This window comes from Asterias amurensis, chromosome 6 (assembly GCF_032118995.1).
Source record: "Asterias amurensis chromosome 6, ASM3211899v1".
In the NCBI taxonomy this organism is placed as follows: Eukaryota; Metazoa; Echinodermata; class Asteroidea; order Forcipulatida; family Asteriidae; genus Asterias; species Asterias amurensis.
The window spans coordinates 18,731,379-18,748,623 of NC_092653.1; the positions used below are offsets into that span (position 1 = coordinate 18,731,379).

The following is a 17,245-nucleotide window of genomic DNA, read 5'->3' on the forward strand; positions in this document are numbered from 1 at the left end:
GAAAATAACCCACCCATGTTTCCGCACGTTTCGCCGTGTCATGACATGTGTTTAAAATAAATCCGTAATTCTCGATATCGAGAATTGATATTGTTATATGGTTTTCTCAAAAAGTAAAGCATTTCATGGAATAGTACTTCAAGAGAAGTCTTTCACCATTACCTTCTGTAAACCCTGTAAGTTATTTGTAAATCTGTGAAATTTTAATTTTGTTGCTGTTCCGAAAGTGTCCAATGGCTTTAAGATAAATCTTAGTGCTTTATCAAAGCCAGCCCAGTATTATGTTGAAGGCTGAACAATGGGAACAGTATGGATTAACCCTTTAGAGATCGTTCGTTTCTGTATAACCAACATCCAGATATTGCTAATCGTGTTGATTTGTCCTCATTATTCATGTTATTTTCGGGGGGAAAATGAATCTGAAACAGAAACACATGGTTTTGATTTAGAACTGCAGAATCTACAACATGTGATGGGAAACATTGAAATGTCAATTTTAATGGTCCGATATCTTTTCTTTTGAGCAAAAGTAGATCAAATCTTGCGGCTGTTTGTGGCCGCTATGGGCATTTTGATACAGGCCGCTTGCAGCCACTATGGTCTCTAAAGAGTTGATGTAACAAACAAGAACTTTTAACATTTTGTTAATATCTTGTGTAAAAGCCATATACAGTACCTCTTTTGGTACAAGAAAGTTTTACATGTACCTGTGAACTCTGAAGTAAAGATAACTAGTCAATACCATCAATCTAATAATATGCATACTAATAACAAAAGATTGCTGGAATATTTGAATCAACTGCATTGATGTCTCATTTTTTCTTGTTCACTGTTATTACAAATGACAGTTGTAGAGTGTCATGGCTGAGAAGTCTAGCAACTGGACTCAAATTATCGCATTGCCAGAGTGTGGACGTGATTCCTGGTAGAAGCTCTGGGCTGGATTTCACGGGGAGTTAAGACTATAGTCTTATCTTATGTTCACTCTTTTCTTAGAGTCAATGGCTTCACAACCAGAATAAATGAAATGAAAATGACATTTTGTTCAGCGATTGTAAGATCAAATCACTAGGCAACTTATCCCTGGAAAAATGTCCCCATTTTCTTTCTCCTGGTCAGCTGAAAGGGATGAAGTGCTTGAATGTTGTGCTGATAACTTCGCTCTGTTCCTCCAGCCGATCTAATGCCAGTTTGACAGCTTGAGCTGAAATATTCTGGAAAGGGTTTAAGTTGTGCAGTCGGTCCATCACGTGCAAATAATGGCAGCCTTTCTCATCTGGAAGATAAAGTGAAGAACTTTTGTCAGCATCTCAAAATAGATGACTTAAAGACACTGGACACTATTGGTAATTGCCAAAGACTAGTCTTCACAGTTGGTGTATCTCAACATATGCACAAAATTAGAAACCTGTGAAAATTTGAGCTCAATCGGTTGTCGAAGCTGCGAGATATTAATGAAAGAAAAAACACCCTTGGTCACACGAAGATGTGTGCTTTCAGATGCTTGATTTCAAGACCTCAAATTCTAAATCTGAGGTCTCAAAATCAAATACGTGGAAAACTATTTCTTTCTCAAAAACTACGTCAGTTCAGAGGGAGCTGTTTCTCACAATGTTTTATATTATATAACTGACATACAGATCCTTGTCATTTGATTGGTGGAACTTACTTCACGTGACATTCACTATTACTCCCATCAGCGCCGGCGATCAAAAAAACCTATTCGCCCATGGGGAATAGCATTTCCCATTCAACAGTTAGGATCATCCTCGTTCCCAATGTTTTTTAGCAGTACAGCGCCGCCGCGCCGCTGCTAAAACAAAGGAGAACCTGTGCACAAGGTTGTGATCCGATATGTGCATTGTTGCCACGCGGCACTATATGATTTTTTGTTGTCAAACAAACAGATTTTTCATAATGTTATACTTTCAAAATACATCAAATGACAAGGATCTATATGTCAGTTATATAAAACAAATATTGAGTGGCTTTAATTCGTGGAATGGAAGGAACATTATCGCTCGGTAAAATTTGGACTGTTCCATTTCACGAGGCGAACGGTCCAAATTTTACCTTGCGATAATGTTCCTCCCATTCCACTCTGAGCCACTCAATATTTGTATACTATCAACCTCTCCCCATAATACTCATAATCAAGAAAGGTTTTATGCTAATAATTATTTTGAGTAATTACCAATAGTGTCCACTGCCTTTAATTTAGTCTAGGTCGGCATGCACTTTCCTAGAGGCTAAATGCCCCACCCCCTACATAAAACTCTTTTGAGAACTATCCAGCAACAGAATGCAGCATTCTCCTGAAGATGATCAGAGAGCATATTATTGATTGATTGATTGATAAACTGAACGATTGATTGTCAAACCACGGGTTCTTCTAACAACCACCACTACTCAAAGGAATTTTTACACATAGTGACATCCCAATCCCTACCTGATTTTTAGTTAATTATTTAAATTTTAGTTCAGCTTACATTTGGGAAGTTGACAATCAGCTCTCAGAATTTTAAGGATCGTCTTGTCTAGCCTTGAAGTCAAACTTTCCTGAGCTACCTGTAAAGGGGCAAGAAATCAAATGGAAATTTAGATTTTTTCTATAAAAATAAGCTTCATTGAAGCTGAACCAGTAATTCTAACAACTATGGGTGCGTTCGATTAGCTTCCCCGGGTCGACCATGATCTGCCCCCGGTATGTTCGAATAGCTTTGACATCATTCCAGGGGCTCAGCTGGGTCAGCCCCAAGTGCCCTGCTTGTTGAAAGGGTCACTTGGGGCTTGCCCGAGGTGCATGATGTCACTACGAGAAGGTGAGTGATCATTCGATTCGCTCTTTTTAGGGGCTCACCTGAATGAGAACCACAGGTCGACACAGGGAAACCAATTGAACGCACCCAATGTTATCTACAATAAACTTTTTACTCTCGATGACCGGTTCCCTTGGGTGTTGCCCCTGGTTACCACTGAGTTGTGCATTGATTGGTCAACTTTGTTGACCAATTTAAGCCCATGTTTTCACAGGTTTGTTATTTTATGGAAATGTTGGGATACACCGAGTGAGGATACTTGTCTGTGACAACTAAAATTATCCCTTGCCTTTAAAAGCTGGGACATGCTTTTTATTTTACATCTCCACGCTGTGAATTTGGACTCTTCTATAATAATGGACCCTTCCCATGAAATATGCTAATTACATTCACGCATGCGTACAGACCCTGTTGGTTGGCAAACGCCATAGAGTTGTGCACTAAGCAGGGGCGCAATCGCGTCTGCGTCACACTCCCATTAGCCGTGTACAAAACAGCGTGATGTTCCCTCATTTTGCCAACCAAAATGTTAGTGCGCATACGCTATTTGCAATTTACATATTTCATGGGAAGGGTCTATTACCTGGAACATCTCTTTGTCGATTCCACTTCTGATAACTATGCCCTCTCTGTCCAAGCGGTCTACTGATTGTTTGATGACGTTACGGATCTGTCTGATGGGTGCCTTTCCTCCTACACTATCCTGGGGGAATGAAGGGCCAAAAAAGTCAGTTCATTAGCAATGTTTCAGCAGGAATTATAGCACTTTTATGCGCCATGCTTCGATACATGCTTAAAGCCATTATACACTTTCGGTAAACAGTATTGTCCAAGTCCCACACTTCGTGTATCACAACTTATATATAAAACAACAAACCTGTGAAAATTTAGGCTCAATCGGTCATCGGAGTTGGGAGAAAATAACAGGAAAACCCACTCTTGTTTCCACGCATTTCGCCGTGTCATGACATGTGTTTAAAATAAATCCGTAATTCTCGCTAACGAGAATTTATGTTGTTTTACCGTTTTCTCAAAAAGTAAAGCATTTTATGGACTAACATTTCAAGAGAAGTCTTTCACCATTACCTTCTGTAAACCCTGTAAATTTTTTATAAATCTGTGAACTTTGAAATTTTTTTTTCTGTACCGAAAGGGTCCAATGGCTTTAACCATTTTAAGCTGTTATACATGGTTAAATGTATTGTGTGTTTTTTTTGTATTTTTCTTTTGGTACACATTGTATTTCGCGTTTTTATAGCAATTTTGTTTCCACACAAAGCAAAAAAAATGTTAGTTTAGGATTTGGGATGGTTCAATTTTCAACCCTAAACTATTTCAAGTTTACCAAGTCAGTTACGGTAGTCTTGTGATTTGTAACTTGATACAACTTTGGGTAAATCAATCTTTATTGAGCAAATCAATAATATACAATACATCAATAGGCAGAGGATAAAGAAAGTACACTTAAGCACAGGTAATTTATTATGACCAACAAAGTTGGCCATGGTATAGTGCAGGGCAGACAAAACAAAAATAAACGTAAGACATAACACCGAGTGAAAAGCAAATTAATGAGCAACGCATATAAGTTAACTTCAAAGGACAAAAACTACAGTTGCAGGTGAGGTTGGTCAGTAGACCCTCAAGATCGTTCGTGGCGAGCATTCCATATGGTGTAGCTACAGAGGATGGCAATTTTACTAAGTTCCTTTTGGAGAGACTTTTGAGCTTTGGTTTTTAGTGAATGAGCAAATGTCTGAAATCCTGGAAGCCGTTTCAGGAGTGACCAGACCACGTGACCCAATTTCAATGCAGGTGAGGTTGCAATTGTACCCACACTTATAACTATCTGTTTATTATGTGGTGGTTGAACTTTCGGTGCTCTTAACCGCTAGGCCATGACACACCAAACACTTACTTGTTTGTACTCCAGACATGGACACGATGCTATTTCCATAACTGCTTCAATTGTCTCCAATTCTCTCAGGAAGAAGTTTTGGAATCCGTTAGAAGGGTCTCCTAGTTGACTGCGCAGATGAATGCATAACCGATCCACCAAGTGAGCCTTTCAGATAGAGAAATATTAATAAATTATTATATATTAATAATAATAATGATAATAATAATAATAATAACAACCTGTTTTTATATAGCGCTTTTCACACCCGGCAGCTGCTCAAAGCGCTTCACATTATTATCCCTGGTCACTCGGCCTTAATTCATTTCTTAAACCATCTCGGCTCCCTGGAGGGGAATATAAAGCCTTGTGCAACATTAATACTCGGCTAAATCAATCACAACAACCATCCCTGACCTCACAGGCACCCATTTACCCCTTGGTGGAGAGAAGCAATAATAGTTAAAGTGTCTTGCTCAGGGACACAAGTGTCACGGCTGGGGATTCGAACCCACACTCTGCTGAACAGAAGCACCAGAGCTTGAGTTCGGTGCTCTTAACCGCTCGGCCATGACACCGCACAGGGTAGAAGCTAGACCAGTATTATTGGTGAGCTATAAATCCCTCTTTTTTTTTTTATCTCCAAAGGGCAAGCGAGCAAAATATTATTCATCATTTCTGAAGTGCAAGCTTCAGGAAGGCATGATACAAGGTTTCCAAACTATTCATAATACGGGGCCATGCAATAAGTTGAGTGGTCTTTAATTGTCTGTGTTCTTTCTCTGTGACATTTGATACTCCTAATCATTTAGCTGTGTCTCAGATCTGTGCTGGGCAGCACAGTGTATTGCGCTCAGAGTGCACTGCTGGGCAAAAATTGTGAGTTCTGGTGGGCAGGCCCGTCCAGCATCGCCCACTGTGGCTACAACACTGATCAGATAAATGTACCTGTACATGGTCAGCACACATCAATACCTTGAATTCCATTATTGAAAGGGCACAGCAATTTTACTCTGGTAAAGGGCACTTATACAATGTTATATGAGGAAAATGTCAAATTGAATAGGGCTGATGGGTTTTTGACACATCCTACCATGAATCCCTAACAAAACTGGACTGGAATCTCTTCACGAAAGGGGATACCAAATTTGCAGAGATTTTTGTCCATATAAAAGCTTGCTCCTCTCAGCAGTTCTCTGAATGGTTCCACTCTCTGAGTACAGATCAATGTCGCTCAGAATTCAGCCTAAAATCAAACCGCCCTGCATAAAAGGTGTATCACTACCAGATTCAGGACAAGCCCTCTACCTTACTACCTTACCCGACTGGGTTGCTGAATGGAAAACAGTACAATACTCTCCTCTCAGTCCACCATGTGTCTTTTATTTTATCAATATTTTGGAAGTGTGTATGATTGATCCTGTCTGTTTAAAGTTTTTCTCCAAAACAACTAACCTCCCTTTGGACTCCGCTCTCCGATTCCTCAGACTCAAGCCGCAACTGACTTGTAACAATGCTTGGAAGAACAAAGGGCCGATCATACACATTCTGGTACATGTTAGGTAGTTCTTCCATGCGGTATATCTCAGCTTTACACGAATGATCTTCAACTTTTCCTGCAAAAACAAAGAACCCCCGAAACATGCATAATGTATTCAGTTGAGTTTATACTTCATATATCATACTCTTTTAGAACGCTTGAATAGTTTCATGAGACTTGAGTACTTTCATATTTCATGACTACTTGGCTACTCTCATACTTAAAGTACTTTCTTGAGTACATGTACCTTCATGAATTATTAGCCAGTGGTCTGGACGCTATATCAAGGCATATGTGAAAGAGGAAGCAGGCAGGGGTGAGAAACTGGTTTATTTTTATGTGTGGTCTAACAGTTATACTGAGATGAGGTTTTTTTATACATTGTGGTTGAGACAGAATTACTGACCAGGTTTGTTGACTCGAGTTGGCCATGAGTCGCTTGTTTTTTTTTTAGCAGTGACTTAACTTGGACTTGCACAAAAATTACTTGTGCCTCGACTTTGAGTTCGAAATAATGACTTGACTTGTTACCAACGTAAGTCATTATATGCTACTTGAGCGACTCCATAATTTTTTTTTTTAATTACACATTGCATCATCAGACTTTGTTCGGCTAGCTGCTTCAACATCCAACTTTAAACCTGGTCTTCCTTTTTGCTCAAGACCAGTGCCTTGATACTTGTAATTTGAAGTTGATGCCCAGGCCTGACTGCCTAATACAGCTGTATTCAAAGTATGTGACTTGCCTTGTGTTTGGACCAATAATATTGTGACTTACACATGTAACTTGACACCACATGACGTCTGACTGCACCATGACCTGTGACTTAAAGATCCTGGACACTATTGGTAATTGTCAAAGACCAGTCTTCTCACTTACTGTATCTCAACATATGCATAAAATAACAAACCTTTGAAAATTTGAGCTTAATTGGTCGTCAAAGTTGCGAGATAACAATGAAAGAAAAAACACCCTTGTCACACACAGTTGTGTGCGTTTAGATGGTTGATTTCGAGACCTCAAGTTTTTAACCTGCAAGGTCTCGAAATCAAATTAGTGGAAAATTACTTCGTTCTCGAAAACTATGTCACTTCAGAGGGAGCCGTTTCTCACAATGTTTTATACCATTAACATCTCTCCATTACTCGTCACCAAGCCCAAGTAAGGTTTTATGGAAATAATTATTTCAAGAATTAAAAAATAATGACTCGTGACTTGACTCAGAATTTGCAAAATGTTAAATTGCCAACTATTACACTTACTGAAGTAGGATGCAGATACCTCCACTCTGTTTCGATAACGATTGAGACGACCTCTGACATGGATGATGTCACCGAGCTCCATGCACGTTAACTGCTGCATCTGGTGGGTCTGTACTTGGTCTGTGACAAATTCTCGGAATGAGGAATCTGGGTTGACAGCTGTATTTTTCAGAGAATTAGTATTTTTAAGGAAAAATTAGCAAACTGTAAGGAATGGATTTCATCTTTGAGAGGAAAAGTCTATTTTCATACTGTACAGAGCACTTCCATTGAACATTTATGAAGGGGTATCAAGGCCAGACCTGGGGCAACAGATCGTCCATGGCCCCCATGTAATTCATGTATCTTGGCCTGAGTTATTGGATTAGCCCTGGGGCAACAGATCGTCCATGGCCCCCATGTAATTTGTGTATCTCGACCTGAGTTATTGGATTTGTTGGAAGCTAGTATCCGTTTCTCAACATCCAACTTTTTTTGGGGAAAAGCTTTCAATTGTTGTTAAATGACAAAAAGCCTGATGCAATTAATAACATCTATAAAATAATTTATGTAAATTGTATTCTACCTGCTGGTTCATCTCTCCCCTTTGGTTTCCAGCAACAGCAATTAACAACTCCTGTTCCGTCGTCGACTGAAGGTGGATATAAAGACAATTGCCAATAGGGGTATTATTCCTTTCAAACAAATCCATTGATAAAACAGTGATTAAGGCTCACTTTAGACATAGGAAAATTACATCAGTTCATGGTTTTATGACAAGAATGCCCCACAGAACTGGTCAATTTGAATTGTTGATAAATGTGCAAACTTTAATGTTAGCCCTACAATCTACATCTTTATCTACATCAAGTGAACAGTGGCCTATGCGTACACATACCAGCCAAAATAATACTTGTACTATCTGTAAAGGCTTTAGCCATTTAAGGCTTAAAGCCATTGGACCCTTTCGGTACAGACAAAAAAATAAAAGTTCACAGATTTACAAATAACTTACAGGGTTTACAGAAAGTAGTGGTGAAAGACTTCTCTTGAAACATTATTCCATGAAATGCTTTACTTTTTGAGAAAACAGTAAAACAATATCAATTCTCGATAGCGAGAATTACGGATTTATTTTAAACACATGTCATGACACGGCGAAACGCGCGGATACAAGGGTGGGTTTTCCCGTTATTTTCTCATGACTCCGATGACCGATTGAGCCGAAATTTTCACAGGTTTGTTATTTGATATAGAAATTGTGATACACAAAGTGTGGGACTTGGACAATACTGTTTACCGAAAGGGTCCAATGGCTTTAAAGGCACTGGACACTTGGTAATTTTCAAAATAATTGTTCGCATAAAAACTTACTTGGTAACAAGCAATGGAGTGCTGTTGTTAGTATTTAAAACATTGTGAGGAACGGCTCCCCCTGAAGTAATGTTAAAATATTATAATTTGATTTTGAGACTTCATAATTAGATTTTGAGGTCCCGAAATCAAGCATCTTAAAGCAAACAACTTTGTGTGACCAGGGGTGTTTTTTCTTCCATTATTATCTCGCAACTGTGATGACCTATTGAGCTCAAATGTTTACAGGTTTGTTGTTTTGGATATGTTGTGATACACCAAGTGAGAAGACTGGTCTTTGACAATTACCAATAGTATCCAGGGTCTTTATACTAAAGAACCATTTTGATTGTTTGATACTGAAAGAAGATGTCCAATAAAACCTGTGAAAATTTAATTTCAAAAGGTGGTAGCATTTCTTGAGATATTGCTGAATATCTATGTGAGGTTAGGTACAAGCATTTTGGCTAGGATTGTGCGTCTTACAGTTACGTCCATGAATATTGAGACAATGGTGAAAAAAAATTCTTTCTAATGACTGACCTCCATAGTTGAACATCTTTGCTCTTTCCTCCACTCTCACAATCCATCCCAAGATGTCAACTCTGTACACAGGATGGTTCTTATAGGCAAAGGCTCCTAAAAAAAGAAAATAGATTGGAAAAACAGTAGGCCTTAACAGTGGCAATTTTGATTTTAAAAAGGAGGCCCTATTTGGGTCTACTTGTTGTTTAGCCAAGTTGAAAAAGACTCTTCTACAATAATAAAATTATCTGACCAGTAATTTTAATTGATGGGCAAATCCCCAAAAGACTAAGACTAGGCTATGAGCTAACTTATTTCTCTTTTAATAGTCTTCAACAAGTCAGTTGCTTTAAGTTGCCACCAGGGTCTAGTGGTTTACACACATGTACTGTATGACCGCAGAACTTGCAATCAAACGATTGGAATGTATATATTAGTTTTGGTTTTTACCCATACACACCGATGTAAGTTAGCACTATACATGTATACTCAGTACTTCCCCGAGTCCTGTGAAAAAAAACCATGCATATAACTCGGGTGGGATTCGAACCCAAAACCCTTGCCATTCAAGAGTATGTCTTACCAACTACCGAGATTACCCGGTACTCGATAGCAAGAGGCAGGAATGTAGGTTTGAATCCTACCAAACCTAGTTGCAATAATGTGACCCTCCTCCTTAGACAAAAAAATAGGGAGGATGGTTACTACGAAGAGTGGTTACCAGACGCTTGTCGATATTTTTTGTACACAAAGTGCGGATTGGGTATTCTTTTCTTCTGTCCAGGACGAACGTGTGCAGACAATTCTCCACGTTTGTCCGGGGAAAAAAATATGCGCACGGTCGGGGACAACCATAACAATCGGCTTTCGTGTGTAATGGTAAAACGGAGTAGTTGAGGACTGAATTACGGTAAGAATTTATCATTTTTTTCAATTTTTGAGATGGCAGAAAGGATTTCTGTGGTCCCCTCGGGCAATGAGATATCAAAGGACACATACATTGTGGAGGCTTATTTTGGCAAAAAAAGAAAAAAAAAGTGATTTGCGATTACAAAATTCATTGATCCACGATTGAACCATCATCGTTTATGTGTCGTGAGAGATGTAACCCTATGAGATTACGGGAGACGATAGCGGACAAAACCTAAATAGTTCTAATATGGCTGATAGGTAGGAGCCACCTAGACCTACCCGTAACCTAGTGACTAGTCGGACTTTGCCGAGTTTCCTTGACCTGTGTTGATGGGAAGATCATCTAAACAAACAAACAAACCAACAAACACCCTGACAAACAAACAAAAGAACACACTATGAATATTCAAAGTGAACATTACCTTTCCCTATCGGGTAGTCCAATAAAGATACAATATCAACGATGTAAAGTTTGACATATGATTTGTACACGGAATCTGTATGCCAAAACCGATGCGGTACAAAGTCTAAATTCTCACCAGCTGCCATGCCTACTTTGGGGAAAAAAGCTTCATTTTGTACTCGTTAATAAAACTAAGAGAACTTTATACCAAAGATATTTATTATGAGGCCCGACGAGATGAAAGCAATCACACGGCTGGCATCAAAACGATAGTTCTGTCCTTCTTCTTCCAGTTTGTTTTGATTTTCCCGCATCGGGGTCAAAAGTCATTTGGCAGTAAGAAACAAACTATCAGTTGAGGGCGCCAAACTGGCGTTGTCCTTTTTTTGCTCTTTTCAAAAGCGGCATGCGGCCGGCGGGCTCGCTATGACGTTGTCTGGTCCAGACAGCCGTCGATTCACAAACTCTTCTCTAAAACTTAGGATTAATCTTGTTCCGTATCACAAGACGTTCGGACGCATTGAACCCATCCTTAGTTACTCGTCCTAACTCGATATAGCGTTTCGTGAAATGGGTTTAATGACCAATTAATTATTAGTTAGCACGTTTGCAACAAAGGTGATGATGTTTTCAAAAAATCACACTTTCGTGTAAAATGGACACAACATACCTCCATAATGTCTTTTACAACAATTACTAAAATCATTTTTTTTTCGCATTCAGTTTGGTAACCCCAAGTTGCCCGTAAAATATAATATAAACACAAAAATGGCTTGGCCTATTTATCGATAAATAATACAGTTATTAGTATGATCGACGATCAATTGAGTTGCAAATACACTATTAAATCAGATACAAGAAAGTCAAGTTGATTGCTTGATAACAGTTGATATTGTACTTTGGTACGATTAATAACTTTGGAAGTTTTGTCAATAAACGACATCAAAACCTGACCTGACAATCCCTTTAGTGCGTTGGCCCACGATTCTATAGGCCTTTATTCATAGCTATAACAGACACGATCTTCTATAAAATAAAAACGTAGATCACGCTGCTGCAGGTTTGTTATTTTATGCATATGTTGAGATACGGCAAGTGAGAAGACTGGTCTTTGACATTTACCAAATTGTGTCCACTGGCTTTAACTGTGGGGTACAATACGGTGTCATGCTTGTGGATCTCGATGGCCTCTCTGGTGCGTCGAGGGTGCCACGCCTGGATTGGAGCGATGATTTCTGCTGCTTCCCAGTTCACTCGGTGGTCAGTGATGTGGGAATGCGTGACGATAGCGGATTTATCGAAGTCTCCCCTCCTTCCGTGTGCTCGGTTTTCCTTAAGTCTATGTGGGAAGGTTACGCCCGGTTTCCCCGACATAAACCTTATCACATTCGCATGGAATGCGATAGACTCCGGCATGGGTGGAGGGGTCCTTCTTAGCTTTGAGCGATTTGAGAGAGCCATGGAGTTTCTTCGGAGCGGAGTGATACACCGGTCCTTGATCATCACGCATCATCGAGTTCAACTTCTCAACTTCCCGCCTGTACTTCCCTCCTTCGTCCACCACCAAACTAATCCGCCGCCCAGCTAGTACTTAAGCAGGAATACCGGACACTTCAGCACTTCGCAAATTCGGCACCTGCAAACTCGACACCTTGCAAACTCGGCACCGAGCAATATTACCTCGAAGAGTGAAGTGTTTAAAACATAAAGTATAACGTACGTGTACTTTACACAATACAAAATGGTTTGATAGTTATTAGTAGCTTTGTAAACGCTGTTAATGGCAAAATCACTAGTTATATATATGGCCGGGGGTCGATAAGAATTCCCCCGACTCTCGAGAAAATTTGGGCCCCAATCAGGAAATTGACCGTGGCGCCCGCACCGTTTTTCAGTCAACAAGTTTTACAAATGTTGTTTTTAGGCTGAAATTGCGTCCATATCGGTCAAATTGCGGCACAATTTTTTATGTTTTGGGGTTTGAATGAGGTGAATAAGCGTTTGTTTAGTTTGCTTATAGTTTTCGATGTTTCTTTTGCATGATTTGCCGAAGGCGCCGGTCGGCCGTGAGCGGGGGACTTACTTCCCGGAGACCAGACAGCTCGTCCGTCGGACAACTCGTCCGTTCGGACAACTCGACGGTTCAGACAAGTCGACAAGTATAGCCCAGCCTTCGTGTGTTTTTACCAAATATTGTGAATTGTCTAGCTCCTGCTCGTGTATTCGGATGGCCCAAGGTATACAGAAAATGTTTTTAAACAAACCTGCGGAGACCATAGAGCTATAAATGGCTGAGACTCGGAAGTGTTTTGTGGTTATAACAATCCATCAACAGAGGGCGCTATTTACAAATAACAGTCTCCAAATTTTTGGCAACTCTTACGATGCCATGGGTATTAGGCTACTGCTTGAGTGTCATCACCCGCAGCATGTGCAGGCGACACCTACTATCTATACTATTAAAAGCGTAACCCGCGGCATCTTGGATTGAAAATTAGAAGGTCCAGTGGCATGGCATCCTTGTGGAATCCAACACAGTTGCATGTGTCGTTACAGACGTCGGGTTGCAAGTCTACAAAACCCTGAACCGAACTCCCTCCTACGAGTTGTCTGATTGGCTGGAGTCACGAGCGATATCTCCTTACATGTGTGGTTGTCTGGTTTTGAAATGGGCCACCTGTTGGTCGAAGGGGGAAGCCGTAGGCTGCACACAGAGTCACCTCTGTGGTTGTCTGGTTTTGATATGGGCCACCTGTTGGTCTAAGGGGGGGGGGGAGGGTGGGGGCTGGGTTTTGATATGGGCCACCTGTTGGTCTAGGGGGGTGCTGTAGGCTGCACACAGAGCCACCTCTTTAGGTTTGACGTGGGTGGCAACCTTGGACTCCCATTAACATTCCAGAGTGACTCATTGATGTTTCGCAGAGGGGTAAATGGCATGGTGTATGTACCATTTTGTACAGGGGGGTTAATTTCGCGTGTTAAATAAAAAACATTAGGCTTAAATACATGCATCTGTTACATATGTGTTTATTACCATTAAGTCACTCATGTAGGCCTACCCAACTTTCCAGCATTTTTTAAACGCATCAAACAGCAACCCATTGTTGTAAAACTTTATTTGTTCCATTTAACTCGCACCATTAGTCGTACAGTCAATATGTCATCTTCCCCCACACACAGAACGTACACACGCAAAAGTTGAAACATTTCCAAAAAGAAATTAAACACATTACTGATTCTTTTCATATACATTGTATGGGCTTTGCCAGTTAAACCTACAAAAGAGTACATTAAATCACCGTTTAAGAATAGTATGCTTTCATAGTGACGAACTTTGTGAAACATCAACGGCTGTTTTGAAGCTGTTAACGAACATTCCATTCAAAGTTTTGAAGCAACAAAATTGTTAGAACGCAGTTTGGTCAGGACTCAGGATGTAGATTTTGCCAAATCCGTTTTGTATTAAGCAATCGGCCGTCGGGTTTCGTTGTCGAAAGAGCCTTCATGTGTAGCTGAATCGGGTACTTTTTACGAATTTCTCCTTACAAAATGAACCAAACTGACCTATAATGTACAAACCCTTAAAACAACAATGCAAATGTTTTCTGAAAGTGAATTAAGTGAGAGGATGTAGGGCTAGCTGGCATACAAACCCTCAAAATAACTTAGCGAATGTTTTCTGACAGTGAATTAAGTGAGAGAATGTAGGAGTAGTTATTAAAAATCAATAAAATTACCGTTTCTGTTATTTTAGTTCGTATAGGGTTCCACAGATAATTATGATAACATATAATTGGATGTTTTATCAGGGGACTTCGTCACGCGGGGCGCGCGCCCCGGCAGATGTTCACCAGAAAGTTTACATGAGAATTAATTGATATGAGAATAAACTAAAAATTATTTAGGCCGACGCTCCGTTACTCCCAAAAGTGGTGGTAAAAACAGTAGATTAGATGTTGCACAGCATATTCCAAAAACTCGGTTTATTTGGTGCTCAGACAACTTTGTTTGCGTCGTTGGACGTACGCTCAATAAATCACGATGAATGGGGCCTTAGATTCTAAAATTGTGTACACCTCATTGGAAAGAAAGCAAAAATCATTCAACAGTTTTGGCAACCAATCATTAAATAATTTTATTTTCAATACAATTTTGCAGAAATTAACTTTGTCGTTAAAGTCCATACCAACTGATGCGGTTTTGTTTAATCTGCTGTATACCATAACCTCTTCGAAGCTTCCTTTTCAGTCTGATAAACTCCGCGGCTATGAGTGGCTGTGATTATGAGTTTGTTTTAAAAGAGGGTACCACTTTCATACAAGCCTTTTAAATCGCATTTCTCCTCTGCTATTACTATTAGCAGCGGTGATAATTGTTGAGGGGGTGACCAGACTTACACTACTAAAATCCGTGGCTATCGGTGACTATGGATTTGTTGCTAAGGGAACCAAATATCACTGCTGATTCCCCATCAGATTGTTATACATCGGCTGATTGGCCCATCTCAAATATAAATTAACCAAAACTGGACGTACAGACCCTCAAAATAACAAGGCAAATGTTTCACAAAGTTCGTAACAATAATGAAAGCAGTTTGGGCGGGACTCAGGATGTACATTTTGCCAAGTGTAACTCAATTATACCAAATGTGCTCAACACAATAAAATAATTGTGTGTCATTGGAGCAGTGTACGTGCTATATTTTTAGTCGTCTAAGCATTATTACCCTTACAGTCATCTTTGCTGGGAAATACTCTGTGCAGTGGATAAAATTGACACAATGACAAAAGCCGATTGAATTAAAACTATGCGTAAAAGAGGCGAAACATAATCCACATTACGGATAATGCGTTGGCCCGCTCGATCAACACTAAAATATTACGAAATACCCTAAATATCATGCCAAGTACCATCATTGCCAAGTATACCCGTCCCCAATATTAAAGCTCAATTCCAGATACAAAGACCAATTCCTTTAGTTGGAGAACGCAAGAAAGAAGGTGAGGAGAGGAGGCGACGTGTCGCGACGTTTCACAACTAAGTTGTGCACGCTCAACAATTAATTGTTATCAAAATACAATATTAATGACAAATTTCCATACCGATCATAAACACAATTTTTTATCCCATCCTACGAAATGATTATCACCTGTAAGAATACCTCCCCTGCCCCCACATTACCTTTTACAACATTTGTATACTAGAATCCTCCTCATATAGCGGGGTGCCGCGCGAAGCGCGGCATCCCGATAGTTACATTTTAAAAGAAATCCAGCCTTCTTTTTATTTGGTCGTTAATATTATACACAATTTTTTCATATGAGCAGTGAAGTGTATTGCCTACTGCTAGATGTATAGGGCCTAACTTCATTATGACTGTATAAGCACAGAAAAACTTGCTTAGCACTGAATAGCTTTAACAGAAAATTGGTTACCAGCAACAACTACATTTTAAGTTTACATCGTTGTGATCGGTGGCCCGGGGCTAACTTTTTTTCCCAAAACGACACTGCAATGATTTGGTAAAAGAGCAGGCCAATTTCATTATGACGTAATCTGACGGAAAGAGCAAACACAGCGGCAGGGGAAAACATTTATTGCAATGCAGTTTGGAAAAAAAAATCGCGGCCCGGGGTTGGGGGTTGGGGTTGGGGTTGGGACGGGGATGGGTTGGGGGTTGGGGTTGGTGTTGGGACGGGGATGGTTTGGGGGTTGGGGTTGGGGTTGGGACGGGGATGGGTTGAGGGTTGGGGTTGGGGTTGGGACGGGGATGGGTTGGGGGTTGGGGTTGGGGTTGGGACGGGGATGGGTTGGGGGTTGGGGTTGGGGTTGGGACGGGGATGGGTTGGGGGTTGGGGTTGGGGTTGGGACGGGGATGGGTTGGGGGTTGGGGTTGGGGTTGGGACGGGGATGGGTTGGGGGTTGGGGTTGGGGTTGGGACGGGGATGGGGCTGGCAATGGGGGGGGGGAATGCTTCTCATACTGTGTTCTTCTAGGGAATATTTCTCCTATTTCGAACATGTTATTTAACTCTGAAATTTAATGGCAATAAATTTAGTATACAGAGCTTTGATTAGTACATTTGCATCGTTAATTTGAGAAACATTTCACTCATAATTGGAAAACGGGTATCATTTTTTAGAATTTGAGGTCGTGTGACCATGGTGCGACAAAGGGTGTTTATTCTTTCGTTAATATCTCGCAACTTCGATGACCGATTGAGCTCAAATTTTATGCATATGATGAGATACACCAACTGTGAAGACTAGTTTTTGACAATTACCAATAGTGTCCACTGTCATTAACACGCTATAAATAAACACGACAGTGTCATGACCTTGTAATTAAATAATACGTAAAAAATATATTTGGTGAATAGATCTATACAAACAAGTATATATAGCTCTATTGTTTGATGACAATTAGTTAACAGCAGGGTGGACCACGTGAAGGTTGTCATCTCCCAACCCACAAATAACAGTTAAAGGAATCTTAATACATCCTTAATGGTACTAAACACCATATAAATAACACTAAAGACAATGTCATGACCT

General features: G+C 40.2%; 1 protein-coding gene across 1 annotated transcript; it reads right to left on the bottom strand.

The window, feature by feature from the left end:
• Positions 1-86: 86 nt before the first annotated feature.
• Positions 87-10,994, bottom strand: LOC139938055 (CST complex subunit STN1-like). Its single transcript, XM_071933413.1, has 9 exons — positions 10,711-10,994; positions 9,395-9,490; positions 8,085-8,150; positions 7,520-7,678; positions 6,172-6,332; positions 4,738-4,884; positions 3,403-3,522; positions 2,490-2,568; positions 87-1,276 (listed from the first exon to the last, which is right to left on the bottom strand). The coding sequence occupies exons 1-9, from the start codon at positions 10,835-10,837 to the stop codon at positions 1,116-1,118; spliced, it is 1,116 nt and encodes a 371-aa protein (XP_071789514.1). The 5' UTR covers positions 10,838-10,994; the 3' UTR covers positions 87-1,115.
• Between the last annotated feature and the right edge of the window lie 6,251 nt (positions 10,995-17,245).

Bases quoted from the DNA above. Each gene is read 5' to 3' on its own strand.
- LOC139938055 (XM_071933413.1), bottom strand. From the start codon at position 10,837: ATGGCAGCTGGTGAGAATTTAGACTTTGTACCGCATCGGTTTTGGCAT. The intron at 9,491-10,710 runs GTAATGTTCACT...TTCTTTTTTTAG, and splicing joins GGACTACCCGATAGGGAAAG to GAGCCTTTGCCTATAAGAAC. The intron at 3,523-4,737 runs GTAAGTGTTTGG...TCATTCCCCCAG, and splicing joins CATGTCTGGAGTACAAACAA to GATAGTGTAGGAGGAAAGGC.